This window comes from Tursiops truncatus, chromosome 3 (assembly GCF_011762595.2).
Source record: "Tursiops truncatus isolate mTurTru1 chromosome 3, mTurTru1.mat.Y, whole genome shotgun sequence".
Lineage (NCBI taxonomy): Eukaryota > Metazoa > Chordata > Mammalia > Artiodactyla > Delphinidae > Tursiops > Tursiops truncatus.
In genome coordinates, this window is record NC_047036.1 from 157,120,366 (window position 1) to 157,148,300 (window position 27,935).

General features: G+C 48.9%; 3 protein-coding genes, 1 long non-coding RNA gene and 2 other non-coding genes across 11 annotated transcripts in view; 4 read left to right on the plus strand and 2 right to left on the minus strand.

Annotated features, from left to right (window-relative positions):
* The window catches only part of TRIM52 (tripartite motif containing 52), a 4,288-nt gene extending 2,779 nt beyond the window's left edge, over positions 1 to 1,509 (plus strand). Inside the window, exon 2 of the mRNA XM_019951174.3 lies at positions 1,352 to 1,509. Coding sequence (XP_019806733.1) covers positions 1,352 to 1,420 — 69 coding nt within the window. The 3' untranslated portion in view covers positions 1,421 to 1,509. The remainder of the gene's footprint in view (positions 1 to 1,351) is intronic.
* Positions 1 to 10,818, minus strand: part of LOC117311683 (uncharacterized) — a 26,504-nt gene extending 15,686 nt beyond the window's left edge. The window contains exon 1 of the long non-coding RNA XR_012331022.1: positions 10,526 to 10,818. This is a non-coding gene — a long non-coding RNA (uncharacterized lncRNA). The remainder of the gene's footprint in view (positions 1 to 10,525) is intronic.
* Positions 10,819 to 10,913: 95 nt separating this feature from the next.
* On the plus strand, positions 10,914 to 15,517 carry RACK1 (receptor for activated C kinase 1). Its single transcript, XM_004316677.3, has 8 exons — positions 10,914 to 11,130; positions 12,137 to 12,308; positions 12,837 to 12,984; positions 13,231 to 13,326; positions 13,746 to 13,856; positions 14,293 to 14,433; positions 14,937 to 15,047; positions 15,411 to 15,517. Exons 1-8 carry the CDS (start codon positions 11,022 to 11,024, stop codon positions 15,474 to 15,476), a joined length of 954 nt encoding a protein of 317 aa, XP_004316725.1. The 5' UTR covers positions 10,914 to 11,021; the 3' UTR covers positions 15,477 to 15,517.
* Positions 11,392 to 11,459, plus strand: LOC117312014 (small nucleolar RNA SNORD95). The gene has a single exon (XR_004526192.1). It is a non-coding gene; the product is annotated as a small nucleolar RNA SNORD95 (small nucleolar RNA).
* Positions 12,594 to 12,672, plus strand: LOC117312004 (small nucleolar RNA SNORD96 family). Its single transcript, XR_004526183.1, has one exon. It is a non-coding gene; the product is annotated as a small nucleolar RNA SNORD96 family (small nucleolar RNA).
* An 836-nt stretch (positions 15,518 to 16,353) lies between the features above and the next one.
* TRIM41 (tripartite motif containing 41) lies at positions 16,354 to 26,935 on the minus strand. Of its 6 annotated transcripts, none has more exons than XM_019951167.3 (6): positions 25,118 to 26,933; positions 21,263 to 21,358; positions 19,310 to 19,573; positions 18,732 to 18,754; positions 18,407 to 18,534; positions 16,354 to 17,979 (listed from the first exon to the last, which is right to left on the minus strand). In XM_019951167.3, exons 1-6 carry the CDS (start codon positions 25,925 to 25,927, stop codon positions 17,375 to 17,377), a joined length of 1,926 nt encoding a protein of 641 aa, XP_019806726.1. In that variant the 5' UTR covers positions 25,928 to 26,933; the 3' UTR covers positions 16,354 to 17,374. The 6 variants fall into 6 exon arrangements, with proteins under 6 accessions (XP_019806726.1, XP_019806727.1, XP_019806728.1 ...); XM_019951168.3 differs by having other exon boundaries at positions 19,310 to 19,540; positions 25,118 to 26,930; XM_019951169.3 differs by lacking the exon at positions 19,310 to 19,573 and having other exon boundaries at positions 25,118 to 26,932.
* Positions 26,936 to 27,935: the final 1,000 nt, after the last annotated feature.

Consider the following 27,935-nt stretch of genomic DNA (forward strand, 5'->3'; position numbering starts at 1 on the left):
ATATGGAACTTTTTTTTTTTTTTGCGGTACGCAGGCCTCTTACTGTTGTGGCCTCTCCCGTTGCGGAGCACAGGCTCTAGACGCGCAGGCTCAGCGTCCATGGCTCATGGGCCCAGCCGCTCTGCGGCATGTGGGATCTTCCAGGACCAGGGCACGAACACGCATCCCCTGCATCGGCAGGCGGACTCTCAACCACTGCGCCACCAGGGAAGCCCAGAACTATTTTTATATAATGGTTTATTTAATATGCTATACATTAGCCACCACATAGTTCTGGTTACGTTAAATTCTCTTTTGTCGGCTACTAATTCAACAAGATTTTAATCTTACTTTGGAGGTGATCAAGCTTTTTTAGCTTTAGGGGCTATGAGTCGGGAGTTGTTACTCACAGACTCAAGGAATAGGTCAGTGATTTTCAGGAAAGAAAAGAAAGGCATTCTCTCCCCCTCCCTTCACACATTATATCAGCATTGCAGGGTATGGGGAGAGTTATCATTTATAAAATCATATTTAGTATTATAATGTTAAAAAGAAAAAAAGATTTAATTTTTCATAATATAAGAAATAAATTGGAAAGAACTCCTTGGCTGGTGGGAATACAAAGATGGAGCAAGAATCATTCAGCGTAAGGCCTATTGTCAGTGGGGTGTATAACTAGTTGGATACCCAGAGATGTTTGTTGTGGATATCGTGCCATTTATACTGCTATTCCTTAAAGTTTAATTTTGTATAAGAAGAGGCTTTTTAGCTCTGAAAAGTTTACTTATTTACATCTTCCATTTTGTCCATCCCATGAGTTAGAGTTCGTCTTAACTCTTCAAGCTAGAATCAGAGGACTATGAAAATGAGATCATTTAGATTGACCAAGGGCACCATTAAATGGTGTCAGGTTTTAGGCGGCAGACGGGTGTATAAAAAGAAAATGAACAAAGATTTCACTTGTTGAGGCTCAGGCATAACTGGATGCCTGTAATTGCCCTGCCACCCAGCTGCCGCTGATAAAGTCATTCATCGCTTTGCAAGAGGGACCAGATGCTTCCATCATCAGTACTCCTTGTTTTTCTGTTTTCTCCTTTGAAGTAGCTAAAGATGGCAGCCAAAAGTTTTCTGAGGCTTTTATCAAGTATGGATTCATGTATTATGCAGAAGATAGGGTCAACTTCTTCAGCTGAGTTATCTGAAAGTGTTGGGCAGTGACACATGCCAAACACTGTTAAAGTTATGCCACTAAAAACAGTATTCTGCAGAGCACAATTCTCTGCAGTTTTAAGACTGGACAGTATTGGAATATTAACAGGAATCTTCAAAGGCAATGAAAGCTTACTATTAAATAGCCCTTTTAATTGCAAAGGAGAAAAAAATGGAGAAACTTGTGAAACCTTGCATTCCGAATGCTGCCACAACTTTGAGAGGAAATTGAGGAATTCCAGAATTTCTTCATCGATTTCTGCGTCTGAACTCTGAATTCATTGACTGAGCATATCAAACGTCAGGTTTTAAAAAAAACAGCTCATCCTTCTTTGCTATTAGTTGAGATTAATCTACTGATGAAGAAAATTGTGCTTTGTTTATGTTCAGAATAAGGCTTTAAAAACTGTGGATGTGCTATTTTCACTAAGCGAGCACTAAAGACAATATTTTTGAAGTTGTATGAAATGAACTTGGAAGAAAAAAATTATAGGAGTATATGTTGGTAGTGCTACAGCAATGACATGTTTTAGATATGGGTCTTTGTCAAAAATTCAAGAAAACTGGCATTCAAGATGTACTGCAGGGCTTCCCTGGTGGCGCAGTGGCTAAGAAGCCGCCTGCCAATGCAGGGAACACGGGTTCGAGCCCTGGTCCAGGGAGATCCCACATGCTGCAGAGCAACTAAGCCCGTGCGCCACAACTACTGAGCCTGCGCTCTAGAGCCCATGAACCACAACTACTGAGCCCGCATGCCACAACTACTGAAGCCCGTGTGCCTAGAGCCTGTGCTCTGCAACAAGAGAAGCCACCGCAGTGAGAAACCTGCACACCACAATGAAGAAGAGTAGCCCCCGCTCACCGCAACTAGAGAAGGCCCTGCACAGCAACAAAGACCCAACACAGCCATAAATAAATAAATTTATTTTGAAAGAAAGATGTACTGCAGCAGTCACCATCAAGCATCGACTTCCATCAGTCTGCCCATAATCTACTGGAAATCTTAAGCCTTGCTGTCAGCATAACTGTTGTGAAAAATAGTACATTTGATCCCAGTTTGCCTTGGTTTTCGAAGATCTGAATGCTGTTGAGAGTGTTTTCTGTCATATACTGAGGTTCCTTGGTTGTCAAAGAACTTCGTTCAGCTGAATTTATGGACAGAACTGATTTTGGGACACCTGTGATAAAGAATCTGTACTTTAAAACTTCAAAAATTGGGCTTCCCTGGTGGCGCAGTGGTTGGGAGTCCGCCTGCCGATGCAGGGGACACGGGCCCGTGCCCTGGTCCGGGAAGATCCCACATGCCGCGGAGTGGCTGGGCCCGTGCGCCATGGACGCTGAGCCTGCGCGTCCGGAGCCTGTGCTCCGGAACGGGAGAGGCCACAACAGTGAGAGGCCCGCGTACCGCAAAAAAAAAAAAAAAACTTCAAAAATTAAAACTTCAAGCATAATTTAACACGTTGAGGCTTAAAATACATTGACCCTGAAATGTCAGGGGGCAAACACCAACATCACTGCTCATTACGAAATACTTTAAGTACTTGCCAAAAATCTAGCTACAGATAGCAAACTCATGCTTAAAATGTCTTAATTTTCTTGGCCAATCTTTAGAGAATGGGATACATGAATGTTATTTCCAGGAAAGGAAGAAAGAGAGAAGGAAGGAAGGAGAAGGAAGGAAGGGAATCTAAAACTATTTTGGGTGATGTGTTCTTGACCTTGTTCTTGAAACCTACCTGCGGTAGCTTTTGGGAAGAATGTTTCACACTGATGTTCAATCCTCACTGGAAAAACTTCAGGAGGAGTTTGTGGAACTCAAAGTCTGATTGTTTTGACTAGAAACTTTCAGACTTTAATCCATTCGTTATTCCATTTTCTCCTTATATCTTAAAAGCTTTTTTTTTTTTGGTATAACTAACTGTGGGAGAAAACACTGCAAGAGTGTTGTCAAAGCAGCTTGTGTTTTGTTGCATCTTCTACACCATCCAGGAAAGAAAAGTTAAGGCTTAATAGTGACATGGTTATTACATCATCTGAATAAATTTTTGCCTTCCAAAATTACCATTGCTTTGATTAATTTTAATCATGAAACTTAATTTTGAAATTTTAAATAACATTGAGGGAGAGAGAATGTGAGATGTTAAGGTATATGGAAAGTAAAGGTGTGGGTTACAAAAACATTGAGAAAAACTGATATATATCTACATGCACCAGACGCTCATCTGCTTATTGAATGTCTTCCCTACTAGGTTCAGCTGTTGACTGCTGTATCACAAGACAGACCGTTTAAACTTGCTCCTCTCTACTCCTGTGGCTGTACCCTGCACCTCATCTTCACACAGACTTGCTACACATCTGAAATCCTGAACTCCAATTGCACCATGACCTTAGCTCTTAGCATTCTAGTGCAGTTAAACACACTCCAGTTATACCTGCCCTTCATCTTTATGGAGGTCACTGTTGCACTGACTCCTAATTTTTTTCTTTCCCAATTTATCAGACACTTGTTAGCCTCACTTACTATCCTTCTGACCCTGGACCGCATGATTAGTCTTGGCACGAAGAACTGATCCATGTTGTGGTCTAGACCAGGGTTTCTCAACCTCAGCACTCTTGACATTTTTGAGTGAGATAGTTCTTTGCTTTGGGGCGTGGGGGATGTCCTGTGCATTCAAGGATGCTTAGTAGCATCCGTGGACTCTACCCACTAGATGTATGGAGCACTCCTCCACCATTGTGACAACCACAAATGTCTCCAGACCTTGCCAAATGTCTTGGGGAGGGGTGGTGCGAAAGCATCCCTGGTTGAGAACCACTTGTCTAGTCTCAGGGAAAAGTGGTCAGATCTACGGACGTGCCATGACTAGCCTCACTTAGGCCCTATAGCCAGTGCCTAGCACAGGTGTTCAAAAGTGTTCAGTGGAAGAACAGCCTCACCTATCTGGAATTTTATTAAATGTAGCCTTAGCATCAGTGGATTAATTGATATGACCCCCACTTCTCCCAGCTCTTGGCATACAGGTGGCAGGGTCAACAGGCCTTTTGTAAACATTAGAGCTGTCTATATCACTGCCATCAAGGGCTAAAACAGATAAAGCAGTATATGAAATTGAGATCTAGAAACAATTAGCAAGAAAAGGCAATCACTTCAGCTATTCCTTAGTTTCAGCAGGGCCATAGGGCAATTGTTTATTTTGTTTTTTTAAGTATTATACAGAACTTATAGATAAGACCAGAGCCTCTCTGTTCCTGTCAGAGTGGGAGAAGCCCTGGGCTGATACATATTATATAACATCAGCCCTTAAAGCACTTCCTTAAAATCTGAGGCTCCTCCTCAGATTGGCCATCAAACTCTGGTCCCTGTGCCATCCCTTCTGAAACCTTTATAGGACCAAGAGATTCTATGCTGTTTGCCACCCCTAATCCCTGACCACCTTTGAAAGCTATCCTGTAACAGTGAAGTTAGCACAAATATTTATTGACTGATAAAACAGGATTACAAAAAGGGGGAGACAGGGACACTAGCCGTCTATACCAGCTCTAAAAGGACTTTCTGCAATGATGGAAGTGTTCTAAATCTGTGCTATGCAATATAGTAGAGGTACCACTGGCTGCATATGACTTGAGCTCTTGAAACGTGGCAAGTGCAACTCAGGAACCGAATTTTTCATTGTTTTTAATTTAAATAGTCATATATGGCTAGTGGCTGTCAAATCATGTTGAACTGTACAGTTCTATACAAAAAAGGCAGGTTGAATTCTGGTCCTTCCTAGGACCTTCAGGAGTACTAAAGTCCAAAGGGAAGAAGAAAAAGGCGAAGTAAGACAACTTTCTTTTCTCAGTCAGGAGAGAGATGGCTGTAAGGTGATATTTTTAGGTATAAAAGGAGAAAAGGCAGCTCTCTTTTTTTTTTTAAATCTGACCAAAATGGCCTTGAGCCGGTTACAATTGTGATCCATGTGGATCACATGTAAGAGATGTGACAGGGGAGAACTCTAGTGAAAAGCAGCTAAAAAAACCCCCATTACCCTCTTCCCAAAAAGAGCTGGGGCTAGAACCTCAAAACAGGAGGAGTGTAAGTATAAATAAGGTTTTATTTCATGCCTGACTTTTTGAAAATGGGATGAGGGGCAGAACCTAGTGTTTAAGCAGGTAAGTAGGTTCTTCCCTTTCTCCTTTCACACTAGATCCTGACAGAAGGTGGTGAGGAGGTCTTGGAGTCCTGGAAGGGAAAGCAGTTTCCGGTGGCAGTGTTAATGAGAGAAGATGAAGTGAGAGGTTCTAAGAATAACAGGGCTGAAGAGGAGACTGTGAGAGCTAAAGGTAATGATAAATTTAACTTTTAATGATAGTGTTTGCCCACAAACCAGAGTCCTCAGAGGTACAGTATGAGAATCTGGGGCTTGGGGAAACAGCTCATCTGTGCATGTGGGAAGTATAGGAGGAGATGCCACAAGGCTCCTGTTACTAGGAGACCTGCTACTCTTCTCCCCAACTATCCACCTTCCAAAAAGGGGGGGAATGGATACCTCAGGGATTTGAATTAGATATAGCCTTAAAGAACAGGGAGGTTCATTCCTCCATATCTATCTCACTAACTGAGGTTCATGCTTAGGCCTTCCTTGCCTTTTCTCCCATCCTAAAGGATTCAGATCCAGAGTTGGTCAGAGCCTTCTGGTTGAAAATTCCACTTGGCATCTAGCAGGGCCCCTGCAAAGATAAATGGGGATCCAGGTGGCCTGCAAGAGGATCCCTGGCGGTCACACCCCCTTTTTTGTCTACCATTTCCTAGGCACATAAAATCCCTTCTCTCCCTCTGTAGCAAAGGATGGAATTTCTCAGCAGGCGCTGGCTGTTTAACCCAGGTGTGAGCAGGGAAGGGTTATGAGAGCTGAGGCCTGTCTCCTCAGCTGTCATATCTTGTAGTGAGCTAGCTAGCCTCAACGTTCCATTTCAACATAATCTCCTGACCCTGGTTCATATGAAATCCTCTTCCTGGTAAAAAGCCGAGAACAGGCACCTTGGGTCACCTTTTGTCTCTCCCTACCACCTAATGCTGCTTTAAATCCTTTAACAAGGCAAGAAGCTTGCCTTCTGCTGGCATTTCTTATAGTCCTGCCTGGAATACACCTGACCAGATCATGCCCACTTTCATAGCCTCTGATTCTGCGCATCTGCTAAAGCACCCAGGCCCTGGGGAATCCCACGGTCCCTCTCGCAGGGAAGACCCAATAGAATGCCTTAGCAGCTTTCTAGGCGACTGTTAGACCTCAGATTACTGGCTAAGATGGACAAGGAATCTTTTTCAAGAGACATTAAAAAATGGCATGTGATTTCTTTGTAAGATCTGTTCCCAGCATTGATTTAATGCCACATCCCCACCTCTCACTAGGAAGAATGGAACAGAACCTATAATGACAGTCTCACATTTCCTTGTCTCCAGCCTTTCTGAACTTAATTCTTTAGGCCTCAATCATTAAATAGCTTCTGTATTCAGAACCCGAGTCTAGACCCTGGAGTAAAGGAAGCAGGGTAGAGATGGATTGGAAGAGATGGTCAACCCCTCACTCATAAGGCCTTTGGTTAAGTCCTCTGTCCTTTCCTTTGTAAGACTCTCATGATCCTCTAGGAGACCCTCCTCTCCAGCTTCTGAACTCTACTTGTTTCTAGTCTTACTCCTCCGACCTAGCCTTCACTCTGACTACAGATGCCTTTCAGTAAAATCAAGGCTAGGCAGGAGAGGGATGAGATAATCCTAAAGAGACTGTCCTGGGCTTCAGGACAAAAGCACTAGGGTTCCCTGCCCACCTTGGATTTCACTCTACTTTCCTTCTTGAAACCATCACTCCCAAACCTGTGCATGCAAACCACTTGCACACCTTGTCCCCCAAGCTGATCCCTCTGCCTGGAGCGCCCCTCCCTTTAACTACTTGCCCCTAACTACTCAGCCTGTGGGGCTGGCCACCATGATTAGAATCTTCCTCATACCAAAGCCTCTACCAGCTGCTGGGAATGCAACATGTGAGCAGAAACAGCCTAGTCCCTGTCCTTAGGGCACTCAGAGGAGACGGTGGCAGAACTTAAATGAGACCCAACAAACACTGCACCACCACTATGACAGCATGAAATAAAGGAGCCTCACCTACATCTGAGGGTCACAGAGTGCTTCCCAGATGTGGCAACCGGAGCTGAGACCTGAAAGAAGCTTAGATTTAACTAAGAAAAGGGGGGTTAGACACGGTGGGCCTTCCAGGCAGAAGAACAGTGTGTGTTCTGTGTGGGAGAGAACGGATGAATTGGAGGAGCAAGGGAGGGCCAATGTAGTCACAGCAACAGAGCATGGGGCATGCCAGAGCCAACCACACTGAATCCGCAGAAGGACAGTAAAATGATGAAGGGAAACCGCCTGCCCAGGGCTGGCAGTCAGCAGGCCCTCTGGTCCTGGCCACACACCTTTCCCTCCTTCCCTTACCCAGCACCTACAGAAGCCCTCACCTCAGCATTCAAGGGAAGACCTCTCTCACCTCTTGAATGCTGGCAGGAGGGGATGGAGGCCTCTGCTCCCGGAGATCACGGGCCTCTGGCAAGAAGCCTAAGGGGCTCTTTCCAGCTGTGTGGGTCCTGGGGGCTCCCTTCAGAAAAGGAATAGTGAGACAGACTTCCTTAGAAGAGCCTCTCCAGTTTCTTCCGTGGGATTCGTACCTTGTGTGGAATGGAGGTGGTGCCCGTCGGGACGGGAAAGATGGGGCAGCCCAGGGGCTCAGATGATAAGTGGGTGAGACAACACTGAACTCGGGGCCAGGACCAGTTTTGCCTATAGGGCGTGGGCAGCCTGGAGAAGTGAGAAGATGGCTTGGAGGAGAGCTGAATTTTCCCCAAAGGGCAGGTGAGAGCAGGCTTCCACCTCCCTGAGGTTGGAGAAAAGATGCCCTGGGTGAGAAGGAAGAGGGCTGGAGGCCCGGCCCAACCTGGCTAGAGTAGTTAGTATACTTCGTTGTGAAAGGCACAGCTGATTCTCAAACTATCCAGCAGCGGAGGGACATCACTCTATGTCCCTTTTTCCCAAAGGCCAGGCTCCCTTTGCTAACTGAGAGTGAACCTACAGATTCCTACTTGAGAGGAGTGAGGAGACCAGGTGGACCCTAACCGGGCCAGGCGAGGACCTGGATGCCCAGCAGGAAGCCACGGACGCCCTTGAGGGAAGTGGGCGTGGATGGGACTCAACTGCAGCTGGGGCTGGGCAGGAAAGGCTGCTCCACCACCACCACCCCGGCCCCTGCCGGAGCTACTGCCAGAGGTCCCCAGCGTCCCCAGGGTTGGGGCAAGGCCTCCTTCGGCTAAAGATTGTCTTTCAGTGGCATTATGGCCTGCTGGCCTACCCTCCAAGAAGGGATAGGCCAGGTGGTGGTTGGAGGAAAACTCTGAAGTGGAAAGCCTGAATCCTGCAGGGTCTCTGGTCAACAGGAAATTCCACTACATCCCATTTCTCTCTCTCCTCCACTGGCATCACTGGCTTAGTCCTGGTGGGCTCCAGGGCAAAACCTGAATTCCCTCCTTGGCCCCATAGGAGGTGGCGCTGCGAGAACGTCTCAAGAGTAGAGACAAGTGTGGGGAGGAAAGGCACCTTCAAGGGTCTCGGCCCAGAGGCAGGGCAAAGAGGACTTGGGAGGGGCTGGGCAGAGGTGGGCTGGGGAACCCGGGAGGGCAGGGCTTATCTGGGAGGCTTCTGGAAAAGAGCCTATGTTACAGAAAGGTCCCATCTTTGAGCCGGTGTGAAGGACCTGGCTGGCTCCTTTTGAACCTAGTCTCCTGGTGGCCTACCTCAAGGACGCGGATTCCACAGGGGCACCCCGGGCAAAGTTCAAGAAACAGAGAGCCGAATGAGGTTTCTCGAGGGGAAAAAATGTAATAATGTGATTGAGTGATGATGTCTTTGGAGAGTGGAGGTAGGAGGTGGAGGAGCCAGTGTTCTCGAGGGCAGAGAGGAGATGCTGGGCAACACATCCCACATTCCACACTGAGATGACAAAGAATCGCTAACCTCTCCACTGTGCTGAGCGCCCGGTAGGGCGCAGGCACGGCGGGAGTCATGGGCAGCGAGCTGGATACTGGGGTGAGTAAACGCAAGGGTCTACCACGACCACAGGAGAAACAAAACACGTGGGTGGGGGTAGAGTTGTGTTGGAAAAGCGACAGGATAGCCAGGTGGGGGCGCCATGGAGGCAGGTGATGTACAAGCCTGGAAGCCTTAAAGGACAGTCGTTAGGCTATGGAGGAGCCCAGCGTGGCTGCGGAGGAAGGCAGGGGTCTGCAAGGGACCAGGAGAGTAGCTGCTCTCAAGGGATGGATTCTGGCCTTCTTCGCACACTTGAGTGGCCATAACCCACAGCAGCTTTGCCATTGCCCCTTGCCTTTTTTCCCCAAAGGCACGCGTTCTAGCACGGCTTTCCAAGGTCCTTCCCCCAGACTGCGAGGCCCTCAGTCAACTGCCCCCCACCTCCCTCTCATTGTTTTGGTCCCCACGGCCTCCAACGCTCCAGCTCTGTACTTTTGCACTGACTCTTCCCTCCGATTGGAACATTATCCCCCCATAAATTCTCAGGGCTTTCTCCCACATCTTCCTGTCTTTCTTAAAATCTCCCCCTCGAGCTCTCTCCTCTCCATCCCATCGTATGTAAACTCAAAAAGCAACAAAGAAACAGGTACGTTTTATCTTGTTCACTGCTGTATTCCCAAGACCTAAAATAGGGTCTGGTACCCAAGAGGTGCTCACTAAGTTGCGTGCATTTACTCTGCCAGGCATTTTTCTGGGCGTTTTACCTATCTTAACCCATTTACTCTCCACACCATGTGAGGTAGGTACTATTATTCCCACTCTCATTTCACAGATGAGAAAATAATACATGTTACAAACAGGAATGAAATACTTGGGCACGCCTGGACCCGCAAACCCCTCACCTTTCTGTGAGTGGTTTGGCCCGAGTACGGAGAAGTCAGAACCCGGAGGTCCTTCCTCTTGGGGCCTTTCAGTTTCTGCGAGAGCTCTCCGCGCTCTTGCCTAGGCGGGAGCGGGCTACTGTCCAGCAGCCCACAGACTGATTTTTCCTCCATCCCCGGTTTTCCGCTCCGTAACCCATTCCTGCCTTAGTCCTGGGTGGACTAAGTCTTTCCGGGCATGGAGTTCCTCAACCAAAATCATCAGAGCATCAATCTCTTGAGGGAAGAGTTGCCCCCGCCCCCTGCGCGCATGGAAATGTTAGGGTTAAATAGTTTACCTGAGCACAGTTTATTTTTACAATTTAATACCGTATTTTTCACATTGCCCACCGTTACTCACAGTTGCGCCCACGAAATTACGCTCCCTCTCCGCTGCCCTCCAAGCCACCAAGCGGAAAGGGCCGGGTTCGCGCTGAGCCACGTAGGGATAGTGAAGACGCTAGGCGATCCTTACGGGAATGGGGCGTGCACTTTCTCTCTTCCGCTTCTTAGACCTCATGCCCCAACCGTGAGGAGTCTTTTTTAAATATTCGGGCGTGTTGGTTTCGGAATGTATTTGTAAGGTGTTGCCGAATTATGTTGCGCGGCGGAGGAGACCATGAGGTGGTCTTATTTTACATCCCACCGTGCACTACACGGCGCCACCATCTTGAGCAGAAGTGAATTATAGGAGGGCGCCATTTTGCTCGGGAGGGCGGATATTTCCGGTTCCGGCGCGGAGCTGCTCCCTCTTTTTCTCCGCAGGGCCGCGGCAGGAACGTGTGTGTGTGGGTCGCCTCTCTGAGCTATCCAGTTCCATCCTTGTCGCTGCGGCGACACCCGCATCCGCCGCCGTCATGACTGAACAGATGACCCTTCGTGGCACCCTCAAGGGCCACAACGGCTGGGTGACCCAGATCGCTACCACTCCCCAGTTCCCGGACATGATACTGTCCGCCTCTCGAGGTACGGCTGAGGTGTCAGGTAGAGGACTGAGGGGTAGGGGCGTTGCGCGCGTCGCATGACTGGGCCTGTGGGCCGCGAGGTGGGGTGTGAGTTGACCCCTGCCTAGTTGTCCTCACGGCTAAACCCATGAGGCGTCCCCACTTGGCCGACTCCGAAACACGGATGGCTGCCGGGAAGGTTGCACGGTTGGGGGCTTTTTTAAAGTCTCTGGTCCCCTAACCCGCGTGTGTGGCTGTGTGCCTAGGAGCCTACGCGTCGGGCGGCGCGGTGATGAACCCAACATGCCATCTGAGTGCCCATGCTGAAACCCAGAGGCTGTTTCTGAGCTGCCGCCCCGCCGTCTACTCGGTGGGAAGTGGGGGGACTCCACGGAGAACCTCGTGACACCAGTCTCACGGCTAACCCGCGTCTGCCCATTCTGCTCTGGGTTTTTCTTATTCACTGTGTACCTGGTTGCCTTTGGAGACTTCTTGTGCCTTGTGTTTGCGCCCACGCTATTTAAAAATGGATCATCTAAGGCTAGGATCGTGTCTGGCACTTAATAGGAAAGCTTGTTGAGTGGAACACGTTGCAGGGAAAGCATGCAGTCCTGTAGCGCCTAAAGTGACTTCTAATTCCAGCACTTCTTGCAGCCCTCAGTAGTCTCTGGAGGCCCACAGCTAGTCTTCCCACACCCAGGCTGCTGTGTTAATGCATTAGATCTCAGAAAATACTTAAAATAGACGTTGACTTGGTCTGAATCTCCAAAAGGGGCATCCATAACCTGGTAAAGTTCCACACACCTGAGTTAAATTCTCAGGGTACCACTTAGCTCTACTTGACTCTTGAATAGAGAGTCACTTGGATTTGGCTAGTAACTGCAGTCATAGCCTGTAGTTCCCCTACGCCCTAAACGCCCTTAATTAATCTTGTGAGCCCACCAGTCACCTTGAGGCATTATCCAGTAGGTCAGAGGGTGGGCTGTGGGGTTTCTCACTGGGTTTTCTTTTGTTTTACCTGCCCTTAGACAAGACCATCATCATGTGGAAGCTGACCAGAGATGAGACCAACTACGGAATCCCACAGCGTGCTCTTCGGGGTCACTCCCACTTTGTTAGTGACGTGGTCATCTCCTCAGATGGCCAGTTTGCCCTCTCAGGCTCCTGGGATGGAACCCTTCGCCTCTGGGATCTCACAACGCAAGTAGCTGCTCTGGGGCACTGGGGGAAAGCTGGGTAGAAATGAGGTAGATAATATCTGGAAGTGGTTTCCCAGGGGTGATGGGTTCGTTGTGGGAACTATAAGGCAGAGAATACCTGGAGAAGATAGTTGTGTGGCCACCCTCCTTGTTTTTAATGTTATACAGAATTGCTGAGGAGTGGTCTGGCCGAGCAGTTTTATCAGATACTGCACTTGGGAGTAGGCACAGTTTGACTGTGTTGTGTGCTGGTAGCTCAGTCTTTGGATGGTCAGGCATAACGGAGGATCTTGGTGATGAGCGATGACATTGTCAGCCAATCCCCACATGGGAGTGAGGACATGTCCTGCAATTCTGAAGGGATTCTCCGGCATATTCTCGGCCAAGGGCCTGCTGTTATCAGAGCCATGTCCAGGGTTGTGTGAGTGATGCCGCTCCACTGGGAGGGGAACCAGGTCAGGGAAACAGTCTGACTGTGTAAGAATGTTTGCAAAGTCGGTCTAGAGAGTAACCACGTCCTTCCTTTCAGGGGCACCACCACGCGCCGATTTGTAGGCCATACCAAGGATGTGCTGAGTGTGGCCTTCTCTTCTGACAACCGGCAAATTGTCTCTGGCTCCCGAGATAAAACCATCAAGCTATGGAATACTCTGGGTGTATGCAAATATACTGTCCAGGTAAAGTGAAGGCACGTGTAGGGAGCACATGTTGAACACTTTCTCCCACCCTTCTTAATGGTGCCTTTATGTGGTGATTTCAAGCCTCATCTGGAACCTAAAGGGGTTCTGTCAATCTTAAAGGTTTGGATTCTGAAGGTATGAATACAAGACTGTCAACATCCCACGTAACTGAGGGGAGGGGTGGGGTTCTACAGTTTCATGGGACAAGACAGTTTCTCCTTATTTCCTTTCCATCCTTTGCAGGATGAGAGCCACTCAGAGTGGGTGTCTTGCGTCCGCTTCTCGCCCAACAGCAGCAATCCCATTATTGTCTCCTGTGGCTGGGACAAGTTGGTCAAGGTGAGCTTGGACCCAGGGTGTAAGGCCTTTGCCAACCAGAATGTGTTCTCACTGCCTCCCAGTTGGTCACTCTGAAAGCTTTGTTCCTCAAGTGACCATTTTCTTCTTGATATTTGCTCATTACAGGCCATTAAATTTTGATATTTGGTCTGAAGTAGCTAATTGGGAACCCAGAGTCCCTTGTAAGATGGCAACACAGAAAGCTTTTTTTTTTTTTCCCCCTCCCTTGTTTTAATCCTCATTGTCCTTACGTTGCCAAGACAGATTCTTTGACCTTCTTTGTTACTGATAGAATGGAAATTGGCTATCCTATCCAGGAATACTTTTAAGCACGGTGCCGTGCCTTTTATTTGAGCTGAGCCCTCTTGACCCTGATGGATCCCCAGGCCAGGTTCTTCACCTATGACCCACAATTCCAGGTATGGAACTTGGCAAACTGTAAGCTGAAGACCAATCACATTGGCCACACAGGCTACCTGAACACTGTGACCGTCTCTCCAGATGGATCCCTCTGTGCTTCTGGAGGCAAGGTATTCAGAGGCCAGGAGTCTCCTATTCATTGGGGGACAGTGTCTTAGAATACCTAAGATAATGAGATAGCAATTTAAGAGTAAATGTTTCTGAAGAATATTCTGAAAATGACATAGATATGGTATGCTCTTTAAAAGAGATCCTTTTCTGTGAAGCTGGTTTCCTAAAGCTGCTGATGAGATTAGGATCCTGTGTTTTTGGAGCTTATAGTGATGCATTTTGAAGTTGTCAGAGACTCTTGATAGGGTTAGTGAGGTGTAATGTATTAAAGGAAAAGCACACAGAGATAAGTGTTGATACTTGAGAAATTGGCTTTGGGGAGGTCAGGGTACTGTGATAAGCAGTTAAGAATTAAGGCAGAATCTTGAGACAAGGTGGGTGGGATTAACATCCGGAAGAAGTCACATTGCCCTCACTTGTGCCTTGTCCACCCAGGATGGCCAGGCCATGTTGTGGGACCTCAATGAAGGCAAGCACCTTTACACGCTAGATGGTGGGGACATCATCAATGCCCTGTGCTTCAGTCCCAACCGCTACTGGCTCTGTGCTGCTACGGGCCCTAGCATCAAGATCTGGGTGAGTGTGGGCTGCAGTTGAGGCCAGATACCTGGCTCTGCAAGCCCCGGCAATGTTATTTCCCAATGTGTCATCTGGCTCACTGGTGGGATTTGAACTTCCTGAACAACTGAACCATCACACTGCCAGTGGATACCTGAGAAGAATGAGTAAAACTTCTTGGGATTGGGATTTGCAGTGGTGGTAGATCTTTGCCTACTGAAAAAGAAGGATGACCAAGTGTAGCAATTTACTCAACCTCAGCACAATTGACACTTCGGGTAATCCATTGTTGGAAGAGGCAGTCTTGTGCACTTTAGGATGTGTAACAGCCTCCCAGGCCTCTACTTCCCACAAGATGCCTGTAGCAAACTAGTGGCAAACAAAAATGCCTCTCGGCATTGCCAACTGTCCCCAAGGGGGCAAAAAAATCATTCTCTTTTGAGAATTACTGAATTACAGATCAGAGAGGCTTTTGAGAGTGGCATTGAAGTGCTGAGTGTCCGGTTTTACCCCTTCCCCAGGACTTGGAGGGCAAAATCATTGTAGATGAACTGAAGCAAGAAGTTATCAGTACCAGCAGCAAGGCAGAGCCGCCTCAGTGTACCTCTCTGGCCTGGTCTGCTGATGGCCAGGTAAGTGGGTCTGTCCTCAGGTGATTCAGCTTGTAACCTTTCTCACTTTCTGCTCGTCAGCCATTTATAAAACCAGTGTCTTTGACATAAGTAAAATGATGGCTTACTGTCATTTTACTGACACAGCATCAGTAGGAAGATTGTGGTCCATGGGGCAGTGGTTACCTGTCTTCAATTAAGACCTTGATTAACTTCACCAGTTTACAAACCTGTGCGTGCTTACTGCCAGCTGTTGCTTCCTCTAGGAATACATAATCACCCGTGAATAGTAGTGGCTGATTAAAAAGAAGGGCCATCTTTGTGGCAGTAGCAGGACTGTAGAACTCCATGGCTCTGATTTAACCTGTCATTTCTCCCTTGCAGACTCTGTTTGCTGGCTACACAGACAACCTGGTGCGAGTGTGGCAGGTGACCATTGGCACCCGCTAAAAACATGGGAGAGCTTTAAAAATTAAACTGGTTTTCTTTTATAGTGAGTGTCTTCTCTGAAAACTTCCTGAAACTCATCAGGTTTGTGCCGTCTGCATCAGATTGGGGCTCTGGTTAAAAAGGTTTTGCTTTTCTTGTTTTAATCCTTTAAGGCAGTGCTCCCCGACCTTTTTGACAGCAGGGACTTGTTTCATGGAAGGCACTTCTTCCACGGACCAGGGTTTGGGGAGAGGTTGGTGGTTTGGGCAGTAATGTGAGCAATGGGGAGCAGCAGACCAAAGCTTCCTTGCTCGCCCGCCACTCACCAGAGGTTGGGGACCCCTGCTTTAAGGCAAGGCAACTCACCAGAAGAGCTGCTGCGTAGTGACTCCTTTGCACTCCTTCCATAATTGAAGATTCAAAATAGTGTGGGATGGTCTGGTGGTGTTAATAAATATAATCACAGAGATGGCTTTTCCTCAGGTGGCAGCTAAATGACAGATGTGCGGCATATTGAGGTCTCTTACATATACCCTCCAACTCATAATGGCAATGAGTCTTTTCTTTGACTTCAATTTAGTGGAATTTCAGCTAGATATAATGACATATAAAAAGACTTTGGAGATGTAGTGTGCCTCAGTCTTGGGCTTGAGGGCCATGGTATGGTATAAAGTCTCATAGCAGTGGTAGAAAAGAAGTGGCAAATGTTCTTCAAGTAGGTATTCTGAGGGGCCTGCCAGTAACAGGCTAGGCAGGGTATTCAAATGGAGGGGGGTAAGATTTATACCTCAGTCTGTTGAAACAGAATCACACCTGATAGGGAAGGTACAATTAATCTGTCCTCCATTTGGTGGCATCTCCTTACTTTATACTTTTCTAAAGGAGTGGACTCCACAAAAGCAGCAAATAAACTTTTTATTTCCGCAACACAACCCATCTTCCCTTTCCCCCAGGAGCATAAATTGACCCCAGCCATCAAAGCAGAGGACAAAAGCTAGTAAGTGACAGAAGGCAAAGGGTTACTAGAAAAATAGATTCTGCCCAAGGCTCTCCTCCCAGGGATTCAAATCCCTGTCCCCAGGCTCCCCTCCAGGGCTCACCAAATGGAGGGAACTAAGCAAAGAAGAGAGGCTGGAACCCTGACAAAAGGAACTCCACTGAACAAAAGGGAAAGGAGCCTGGCAGTGAAAAGACCTGAGGGTTTGGGGAGGGGAGGAGCTTTGCTCCTAGATTAAGTGCTGAAAAAAAGGAAGGGGGCGAGGAATAATTTATTGGGTGACGTGATGTACGGAGTTTTGATCATGTCGACCATTCCAGATCTCTCACTGAAGCTAAATTCTGGCCAGTCTATGGAGGTAGAAATTGGGGATGGAAGAAAAATTAGAATCCTTCGTACTTCCCCCAGAGAGTAGACTGTTTATTATCCAGGTCTACCCTTTTCCCAGCCTGCTTCCCCCCAAAAAGCTTCCAAGTCCCTTAGCTAAAATTTGCATCAGAAAATGGAATTGGAAATGAGGGCTGTCATGAGTCTTGCCCAAATCCTCCAGTCTCAGAACTGACATGAAAGTTGAACGGGGATGGGGAAAGGGAAGTTTATAATGAGATTACAATCTCCCCTCATCCCCTACTCAAAAACTCAGATCCCTGGGCGGAGGGAGGGAGAGAAGACCAGGCAACTGTTCTCATCAGGGACCCATGCAGACCTGTTGGACAAACATAGTAGGTGAGAAGACTGAGCTGGAGGCTAGGGGAGTTCATTAGGCTCCTAAGGGAGAAGCAGGGGCCTGGGGTCAAGGAGGAGCCGGAAGCAACGCAGTAACCAATAGGGGAGCCTTTGCGCTCCCAAATTTATGGGCTACTTTCCACCACCACCCGCCCCCCAGTGCTAACCAGAGGGGCCCCTGCGGGTGGCAGGTTGATCAAGGGCAGAGCTTGATACGGGTACCCTTGGAGAGCACCCGGAAGAAAGGGAAGACACGCTCGCCCAGGAAGGCAGCCGAAAAGGTGTGCACATGAGCCAGAGTCTCTGCATTGTAGAAGCCCAGGCGCCCGGCCTCATAGTCCAGGTACACACCAAAGCGCCTTGGTTTCTCACTTGGGCTCAGCAGTGTCTGCTCCGTTGAGCTCTGTGCCTGGTAGCGTTTGCCATTGGTGCCCACACACCACACTTCCCGCTGGAGCAGGGGCTGCTGGGGCAGGTGGAGCCGGCGGCGGCGGTGGTGATGGCGAGAGGAGGAGCTGGCATCACCGCTGCCCACAGAGGACCCCCCAGAGCCCACCTTCTCCTTATGATGGGTTGATTCACGGGCAGCACCCACTGCCCAGCCCCGCCGCCCGCCCACCTCTACCTCCCAGTAGTGCCGGCCAGAGCGGAAGCCCTGGGCCCCCAGCACGCAGCAGTCTGCAGAGAAGCGCTTGGAATGGTCAGCAACCTCCTGCCGCCGCTCTGCCAGGCGGACCCCCCGGCGGTCAGGGGACAGCATCAGGGCCGGGTGAGCCGTGTCAGGGTCCAGCGTCAGGTCCACTTGGGAGGAGGGAGGACAAATATGCCAAGGCTGGAACGACTGTTCCCTGTTAGCAGCTAACTCCAAGGTTTGGCCTTTCCTGCTGCCCTGCCGTTCACCTCTCTCCCTCCCCACCATCCAGCTGTCCTCAGCTCCCCACCCCAACCTAGAGTCCAGGCTCAAGTTCCTAGGGGCTCTCCTCCTTTCCCCACTCTGTTTTCAGGACACCAAAACACCATCTGTTTCCCTCTGGCCCCAGCTCTTATTCCCCAACACCTACCTGGGCTAGGACAAAAGCTACTCTTGGCTTGAAGCCCCCCCAGTTGGCCTCCCTGTATCCTGCTCCATCTCAGTACCCACTATTCCCCCAGGGCCCAACTTCCCTCAGAACCCAATCTCAGGTATGTGAAGAAAAAGGCAAAGGAAGGTCAAACATGACCTCCCTACCTCGGGCAGCCTGACAGAACATCCGGCTCATTTTCCTCACGATGGCGTCTGTCAGGAAGTCATGGCTATGGGGTTGACACGGGTCAGGGGACCAGACCTCTGGGGGCTGCAGCTGTACCTCTTCACACCTGGAGGAAGGGGACCGGGCAGGGGGTGGGACCATGATATTCCCAGAGGGAAGAGCAGAAGCTGAGGGGAAGGAGAGGGTCCAGGAGGCAGAAACTCGGGTCCTGGGGAAGGAAGGAGAGGAGCAGGATATCCAAGAGAGGCAGGGATGGGGAACCAGATGCCACTGGGTCACAAAGGATAAAGGGTGGGAACACACCTATTGAAAGTCTCCTTGATGTCCTGGGAATAACAGAAACAAAAAGAGGGAGAGGGAGAAAGAGACAAAGAGAGAGTCAGCTGCACAGGGATGGCTCCCTTCTCCCCATCTGATTCCAGCCAGAGAAAGAACTGAACTTGAACAAGGGAGTAAGAAAAAGGACACAAGGCCCTCAGTGAACATGCATCCATCTCGACCACCCCTATGCCTCAGTATGCCTAATTTAACTCATCCTACTGTGGGCCCAACAGAATTTTCAACCCCAGTAAAAGGATTTTCACAATACGACTTGGTTATATTTTTCAGGATGTCACTGTCAAAAATTCTTTCCTCAACTCTTAAAACCCTCCTCCTACGAACAGAATCTTCGTTCTTTTCATTGCGTATAATCAACACACAAACCACATTTGGCATCAACTACTCTGCAGCCTCAAAAACCTTTTTGGTCTTCAGGTTAACTCACTGTGGGTTCCTCCCAGTGAGAAGAGAGGCAGCTCTGGACAGGTGTTTGGTAAGCACCGCCTGACAGAGCAGACACAGGGTTCTGGAGGGTGGACAGGGAAGGGGCCATTGCTCACCTGGAGCAGCCGCAGGCCCCCCTGCTGGCTCCGCTCCTGGGCCTCAGCCAGCAGGCGGCTCAGCTGGGCAGCCTGCTCCGAGAGGCGGCTGGCCGCTGCTCCCGCGCGCCCCAGCTGAGCTTCGTGCATCTCTCGGAGGCGCCGCTCTAGCCCTGCCTGCTCTTCGGCCAGAAACCGTGTCAGCCGCCCAAATTCTGAGGCCACAGCTGCCAGCTCTGACTTCATCTGGCTCTGGGATGATGCAAAGGGGATGGTGGATACCACCTCAACACACAGAAACATAAACCTCCAATTTTGCAACTGCTGCCCCTCAATCCAAGGCAAAGGAGCCCTACATTCTGAATGGAAAAAGGGCCCTGTCCCCTTCCCCATCTCCTGGCTTTAGCAGGCACCACTTCCATGCTCCTGGCACACTGGTCCCAAACTCACCAACCAATGCCTGCAACACTTATCTCCACCCTGGCTACCTAACTGGACTCGTTCTTCAGGTCTAAGCTTAAACATTCCTAAGAGAAGTATCTCTCTTCCAGATCTAAATCAGGACCACCCTCATAAATATCATTGTATCTCCTCATGGCATATATCTCAATTTGAAATGTATTTACAGTGGAGTATCTTTTAACATTGTCTTCACCCACTTCTCTGTAAGCGCTGTTGCCACAGGGTCCTCGGACCCTGGCACAGTGCCGACCACAGAGTAGGTGCTGGTAAGAAGTTTTTGAAATGAATAAAAGATTCAGGAATCAAGATATGAAATTAGGGTCCTGGCTATACCACTAAGGACCTTAGGAAAGTCACCCAATCCTTCTAGATCAGGAGTCAGCAAACTTCTTCTGTAAAGGGTCAGATAATATTTTACACTTTATGGGCCAAGAGACAAAATCATGGATATTATTATGTAGGTAACTTCTATATATAATGAGAGAAAACCTCTGCCCATTCCCACCCTGTCTGCCTGGGCTGGACAATCCCAGATGATGGGCACACTTTTTGCCCAGATATAAGATGGAGACATTCTTAGGAAAAAGAGTAACAGGCCAGAGTGGGGAGGAAAGTCCTGGCTGGCCAAGTGGGTGAAGGAAATAGTCAGTTTCACTCTCTGTTCCAGTGAAACTCAGATCCTGACACCTCTGCACTCCAGGAGCCCAAAAGTCTCAACCTGGGCAGCTGGCTAGAAGCAAGATAACTCCCCAACTCCCAGACTCAGATTTCACCACTCAGTGCCTAGCAACTGCCAGCAACAGAGTCCCTATGTGTATGTGGCAATGAATGAGCACGGGCCCCGGGAAGCGGCAAGGCTCAGCCACCCTCTCAGGGTGGCAGGCATTGGAGGGATGGGGGAAGAGGACAGACAGGAAGGATGCCCTGGCTTGGTCTCCAAAGCTCAGTGCCAGGCTATTCCAGTGCCTCCCGGCCTTACAAAAAGAGGCAGAGGTAAGGGGTGGGAATTTGGGGGAAAATATCTAAAAATACTCCTTATATCAGAAACACTGGACTAGAAGATATTAGGTCTCTGCAGTGCTAACATTCCTCCCCTCATGCTCACTGCTGCTTTGCCCACCATTTGCCATCTATCCTGGAACCTGGAGCTTCTCTGATAGCTGATATCTGAATTTTGCCTTGCCCTCTTCTGCCCTCTGTGTTATCTGGTGTGGCGGGCACAGCAGTATGGGGCAGCAGCTCTTGGGTTAGGTGTCTGGGGTGGTAAACCTGCTCTGCAGCCTTGGGCCAGGCACCAACCCTCTCCAAGCTAAACCTGTTTCACTCCATTTTGGAACCTAGGAACAAACATGCCTCTTGATCCACTAAGGCCCCTCTCTCCTCACAACCCTGGGAAGGTGTCTGCCTCTCTCCCAGGCCTCGGCTGCCCCTCTCCAGCGGATCTAGTCACCCCTTGTGAGAGCCCATCTTCCCTGCTCTGACCACAGAGCCCTGTCAAGGACATTCACTCACCTTCAACTCTGTCACCCGCCTCTCCTCCTTGGCTTTCATCTTCTGCACAGCCTCCAAGTGCTTCCTCAGTGGTTCCACATGCCCCTGCAGTTTGGCCTAAGGAAACGGGGAAAGGAAGATTAGAGGCCTGGGATGCGAGAGGCACCTGTTCTCTGAGCCCACATACCCCATTCTCCCATTTGGGGTTGGGGCTCAAAGCCTGATCACCATCACAGGTATCAAAGGAGCATCACACTCCCTTCCTCCCCTTTCTTCTCTTCAGATGATGATAAAGGCCTCCAACCCTCCACCTGCTCTCATGTACAAAGCCCTGGGTGTGCTCTTAAGGTAGGATCCTGGGACTTCCCAGGCAGTCCAGCAGTTAAGATTCCACGCTTCCACTGCAGGGAGCGAGGGTTCGATCCCTGGTCAGGGAACTAAGATCCCGCATACCATGCAGCACAGCCAAAAAGTAAAAAAAAAAAAAATTAAAATTAAAAATAAAGGTAGGATCCTGATGACTACATAGCCCCGCACTCAGAGTTGGAGTAAACCTGGCTTGAGCCCCTCACCACACAAAGTCCTTCCATATGAATGTTCCTACCTATAGTCCCTTCCCCCTCATAAGCAATCTTCCTCATAATTTTCATCTCTAAATACTCTTCTGATGATTTTATGCCTGTGCTAAAAATCTTTCAACAGTTCTCCATGACTTGCAAAATATGAGGCTCTCATTGCTCCTTCATTTCTAGCCTCCCCTCCTACACCTCCCCTCCTACACCCCCTCAACATAGACTCTTAGTTTTAGTCACATAAAACTTGTCTTTTCCTGAGCATAATTCCATACCTTTATCCATGCTGTTCCCTCTGCCTGGGGCTGCCCTTCTACACTTAGCCCAAGGCATTCTTCCTTTAAAACCCAGCTACCTGACCATGTCCCTGATGGTCCCCAACTTCCTCTGTGATCCCAAGGAACGTGAATATGCCTTTACAATACTCCCCTGCACTGCAATCATTTACAAGTGTGCTGCCCCCAGGACACACAGACTCATGGCAGCAGGAACCCCGCTTTACTTATTGTAATTTCTATGCTCCTCTCTGTCCACTGGCTTTCTCTCCTACTCAGTTACTTGCTAAATGGAAAACAAATACCCTCTCCTCCTAAAGTTTTAACTCTCTCAGCAAATATGCTCTTGAGCTCCGTGTTCTAATCATCTGTAGCAAAATCTTTTGCTTTAAAGGGCTGTTAGACTAGAATGGATGAGATAAGCCCAACTTTTGTGCTCTTTCCTTTTTTATGCCATCTACTCCTTCTGCCTTCTATGCCTTCGCCTTTTCCTTGAGGGGTAATACAGCATAGAAGAGCTCAAGCCTAGACTCTGATCTGAACCTGAATGCAGCCCGAGGCAAGCCATGCTTCCAGTTTCCTCATCTCAAAAGAGGAACTGGGAATAACAGAATCTGCCTCACAGACACTATGCTTAGCACAGTGTCTGGCATGGAGCAAAAGATCAGTACTAAATGTTATCTAAAATTCCCTACCCAAGCCTCAGCTGCCAATGACAGCCTGACAATGACCCTTGATCCAAAGAGGTGAGTGTCCCAGAGCACAAAAGGTAGTTGTTGCACAGGTTAACTGGTCGAAGAAAAAAATCATAATAAAATTACAATCAATCCGTAACATAAAAAGAACATAAACTACACAAAATTTTGCCTTTTGCTATTACTATCTACTTTTCTCCACAATAATTTCAACTCTATTAAGTCAGAATTCATGAGGCATAAGTTTCTCATTTAATATTTTTCCTAAATTGTTGACAAAAAATTCATACACACAAATCCAAATAGAGTACCATTTAAGAGAAAGTTTCAAGAACGTTTAACTTTTTTGAAGCTTTATTTATATATCATTTGTGCATTATTACCTATTCAATAAGGAAATATCTCTACAAAACAACAGTGTGCCAAGCTAATGCTAGTTAGTGTACATACCTGAAAAGAAACCACCTGCCTGTAAAATACCCTGTAAGTTAGAAAGGGAGTCACTCAAATTATCGTTTGACATAATGAAACTTATGTATTTGCATTTGCTGATCAGATTATTTGTGTCTGTGTGGCCTCTCCAAATTGCACAGCTCTACTGGCCTGGCATTCAACAGCTATGGCTAACACAAATTAAAATCCAGTTTCAGAAGCTCTTCAGAAGAGTTCTGCAAGGGAAGGGTGGAGAAGGGGTGGAATGCCCATGGATATTCCGCCCTGGGATCCAGTTAACAAAGTGACTGCACATTGTGTGATGAGTACAATTAACTAGAAACTGAGGGGATACAAAATGGAAGGACAAAAGGAGCTCACAATCTCCCCTAATAATGTAGGGCCTAAAAGGCAGGCGGTATTACCAGTTCAGTGATTCCCATACTAGCTTGGGCTTTCTAAAGATATTCTCCCTGTCACTGATTCAGAATCTCTAACGGTATGGCGCACTGTACTTCTGAAAACCTCCACTAATAATTGGGACAGTCAGCCACGTTTGACAATCACTGTGTGCAAGGAATAGTTACTTGTCATGAGGGGTATAGGTTTGTATTAGCTGTATGTATCACTCACAGCTGAGAAGCTCTAGACATCTCACTCTAAAACTGGGGTAATGATAATAATACCTAAATAACGTTACTGTAGGAATCAGGAAAAGGTATGAAAACGCAAGTCATAAAACAAAAAAGCTCTGTGCAGACTACATAGAAGAAGCTACCCTCTCCTCCTGGTTCCACTGCTACAAACCCATCTGGGCCTTTGCTAAATAATGTTATTTCTACTGGCTGTCTCACACACAAATCTCCTTTATCTGTGTCCAAAGAATCAGGATCAGAAGTAGGAGGCAAGATATTAACTAAACTAGAATCAGACTCCAAGAAAAGTCACATGTCAGAAAAGTCAAACAAACAACAGACATCCAAACGGTGGTGACGCTGTTAACAGTATAGGCCAGGGCGGGGGGTGGTCAAAACCAAGTCCACCAGTTACTAGTAGCTGTGTGGCCCTGCGTATATTACTTAAATCTCTCTGTTTCCCAATCTGTAAAACAGGAATACAAACCATATCAAACTCACAGGATTGTTCTCAGTTTTAAATGAAACAGTCCATGAAAAGTGCTTAGTACAGTGCTGGGGTACATACCAAGAAATTAAAGTTCAAAGACATTCAGAGACTAAAAGCCAGGTCTTCTGACTTAAAAACCTCTCTCTTTTTTCTGAATTCCCAGGAAAGGTAAGAAGCCCTGGCCACGACACCAGAATGATGCAGATCCACAAAGAGAACCAAGCCGTATCTTGGAGTGGGTGGGGAACGCCTTAGAAAGCAAGTGAGGAGCGTATGGGTCTGATACGAGTAGTCAATACTACATTCCTACCCCTCAGAGCCCCTTCTTATTTGAGCCCCAAGTTCTTTCCATTGCTAGGGGTTTTAGTCAAGGACACATTTAAGAGTCACCCAGAGTTAAATGAGACTGGTAGTAAAGCCCTAGGGGCTTGTCACTTGCATTCCTATTACTTAGGGACAGTGGAAGTGTAGAAGAGCAGTGGCTTTTCCCCAGAAGACAAAGCCCAGAGATATGGCATCATCAATTTTGCCAGATCTCCTCTGAGGAAGCCAGTCTTCCCTGGTCTTCTTCACTGTGTCTACTTTGTCTGTGTCCAGGATCCTTCTCACTCTAACCCATCCTGGTGCCAGTAAGTGCTTAGGTAAGGAGAATCAGCTCAACAGTACATGAGGTTCTTCGAGGGGGAGCGGGGGGCGGGGGGAAGACATGTTTCCTTTTCCCAGCTCCTCTTACTTCCTCTCCACCCCCAATAAACTCCCATCTTCTACTTCTCTCACCTTGTACTCCTGCACCACCTCCTCCAGTGGCACCACGCTGTGCTGTTTGTGGCTCCTGGATTCTCGGCACACCACACAGATGGCTTCTTCATCCACCTCGCAAAAGAGCTTCAGGGCTTCTTGGTGTTTGGGACAAATGCCCTGCTCGTTCCCACGGCTCCCTCGACCAGGGGTTGGGTGCATCTGCCGAATCACCTGGACCATGTTAGCCAGCTGCAGGTTGGGGCGGAAGCTCCGCCTGGGAAAGCTCTTGCGGCACTGCGGGCAGGTGAAGCACCTCCGAGGGGCTGGAGGCGGGGGCAGTGGGGTGACGGGATCTAGTTCCTCTTCCTCGTCCTCCTCCAGCACTTCCTCCTCATCCTCCTCATCCTCCCCCCTCAGGTCCCCCTCCACGTTCCCCAAGTAGTAGTCCAGGTCTTCCTCCTCGTCCTCCTCCTCCCACACGTAGTCCATGTTTTCCCAGTTGGACCCGCCCATGCCACTGGTCCAGAACACACCCTCCTCTTCCTCCTCGACTTCCTCCTCCATGTCGCCCTCATAGTCTTCATCCCGCATGGGGGTGTCCCACCCCCCACCGGCCCCCACAGCCTCCACTTCCTCCTCCTCTCCGTCCTCCTCCTCTTCCTCCCGGTCTAACTCGTCCCTGTCCTCTTCATCCTCCCCTCCCCACAGCTGGGTTACACACACTCGGCAGAAGTTGTGCCCGCAGCCGATGGACACAGGGTCCGTGAAGTAATCGAGGCAGATGGCGCACACCGCCTCCTCCTGAAGGGTCTGCACAGGGTTGGGTGCCATGGCAACGGCAGCCATCTTAGTGTCCAGTCAGCCAGTGTAGACGGGCGGTGGGGAGCTGGGGGGCGGGGGGGGGGGTCTTCCCTCTCAGACGCCCTGACGACCCAGCCCCACCCCCAGCCCTGCCTCTATACACCTTGCCTCAAGCGCAGCCAGAGAAATGTCCTCCCGACAACCCACCCCTCCGCACAGAGTTCCCTACTCCCAGACAACAACCGTGTCCCTGAGAGGGGAGGGGATACAGCTGAGCGCTACCCCCAAGTCCCTCAGGTGGCCCTGAGTGCAAATCTACCCCAAAGCTCCCTTGGCCTCCTCATAAACCCCCGCCCCTCCTCACTTCCTGGCTCCGCCCCCTCATTTCCGTCCCCCCAACACTTCCGGTGCTGCGAGCCACCCAAGCTCGCGAGTTCCATCCGCGGTCACGCTACATCCCTTTCTATCCCTCTCCCCGCCCTTACCCGCCCCGGGCCCCTGGGTGACAGAAAACGGTGAGAAGACGCTCTAGCAGGCACTCGGGAACAGGGCGGGAGACCTAGAAAGACAGAGGCGCACGCCTCTGTGATGCGAAGGAGCAGGGAACGCAGACGAAACAGAAAGCTCGGCCTCCCCCATCGCCCGCCACTGGGGATAAACTTCGGGGGACGGTGGAAGGGCCTGGCGCCCGTCTGCTCTCAGTGCTATGACCGCATCGGCCCGGCGCCATCCTACCGACCGGACAGAGAGAACTGCAGCAGGGACTCCGCACCGCCGATGCCGGAAGCGGAGGGGCGGCGGTCGGTGAGCGCCCTGAAGTACTTCCGGCCCTTCTAGGCGAAGGACTTTGTTGTTTGAGGGCTCTGAGCGTCCCTCCGAGACTAGGGGGCGGGGCCTGTAGAAGTGCGGTGGAGGTGGGACCGGAGACCGTCCCCCTCCTCCTCCCCTCTGTAGTTGGCATTTCCACACCCATTTTAGAAACTGCGGTCGGTCACTATCGCATCGTTTAGATGAACTTTCCTAATTGCCATCAGTAAAGGAACGGTTGCAAATCATGACATGCACATTCACACCTTGGAACACTTTAGATATAAAAAGGGAATCCTCTTCAAAATGTACAGTATTCTGAAGTGAAAAAAGCAAGGTGCTGAATACTGTGTAGAGTATATCTGTAAAAAGTGGGGGGGGGGGGAATAGGATGTTAAATGTATGTAATAGCTTTATAGTCTTGTGTTTACTCATAAAGTAAGGGCAGTTGTTCCTATCTCAGAGGGCTTAGTGAAATTAATGTAATGCAAAGCTATTAGAATGTTGCTTAGCACATGGTAAGTGAGATACAAGTTTTAGCTACCCATTATTATCATCGTCGTCGTCTATCTCTGGAAGAATACTAGTTTCTCCGGGAAGTCTGAGGATCCAGGATAGGAAGGACACTTTTCCGTAAATGTCGTTGTGTGTGTTTTGAATTTTTAACCATGTCAATGTATTGCCTTAAAGAAAAAAAAAAGTTTATTTCCCCAAGTGCTGTCGATTCATTTAACACTTTCTGAGCTGTGCCCCACGCGTGCTCCACGCCCAGAAAACCTCGAGGTCTGTCTTCGTGGAGTCGCAGTCTAAGAGCAGGGACTCAGAATGGGTTTGCGGAATTGATTTTACTTGAGAGAATCCTAGGGGGCATGTAGAACGGCATCAGTAAAGATACTGCTGTGGTACTCAGAGCAACTCTGCCAAATAGATTATTTGTGCAATAGAAATAATACTTGATGCTTTAAAAAATATATATATATCAATTAATTAAAAATTTAAAAAAAACTGCGGGGAAAGTTACAGGACCTGTGTCCATGTACAGAATCCCCAGCGAGTGTCGGACGCTGCGCGATGCCAGGGCTGGGCATGCAGAATTGACCCTGATCTCGAGGCCCTTCCCACCTCTTGGGGACGCTCCAAATGGACGTGCTTTCTAAAGTGGTGGTCCGAACGCGCCAAAACCACGAATCCTCGTGCGTGAACTGTACTAGGCCGTGCCGGGAGCTGCGAGCGCTACTGTGGCAGA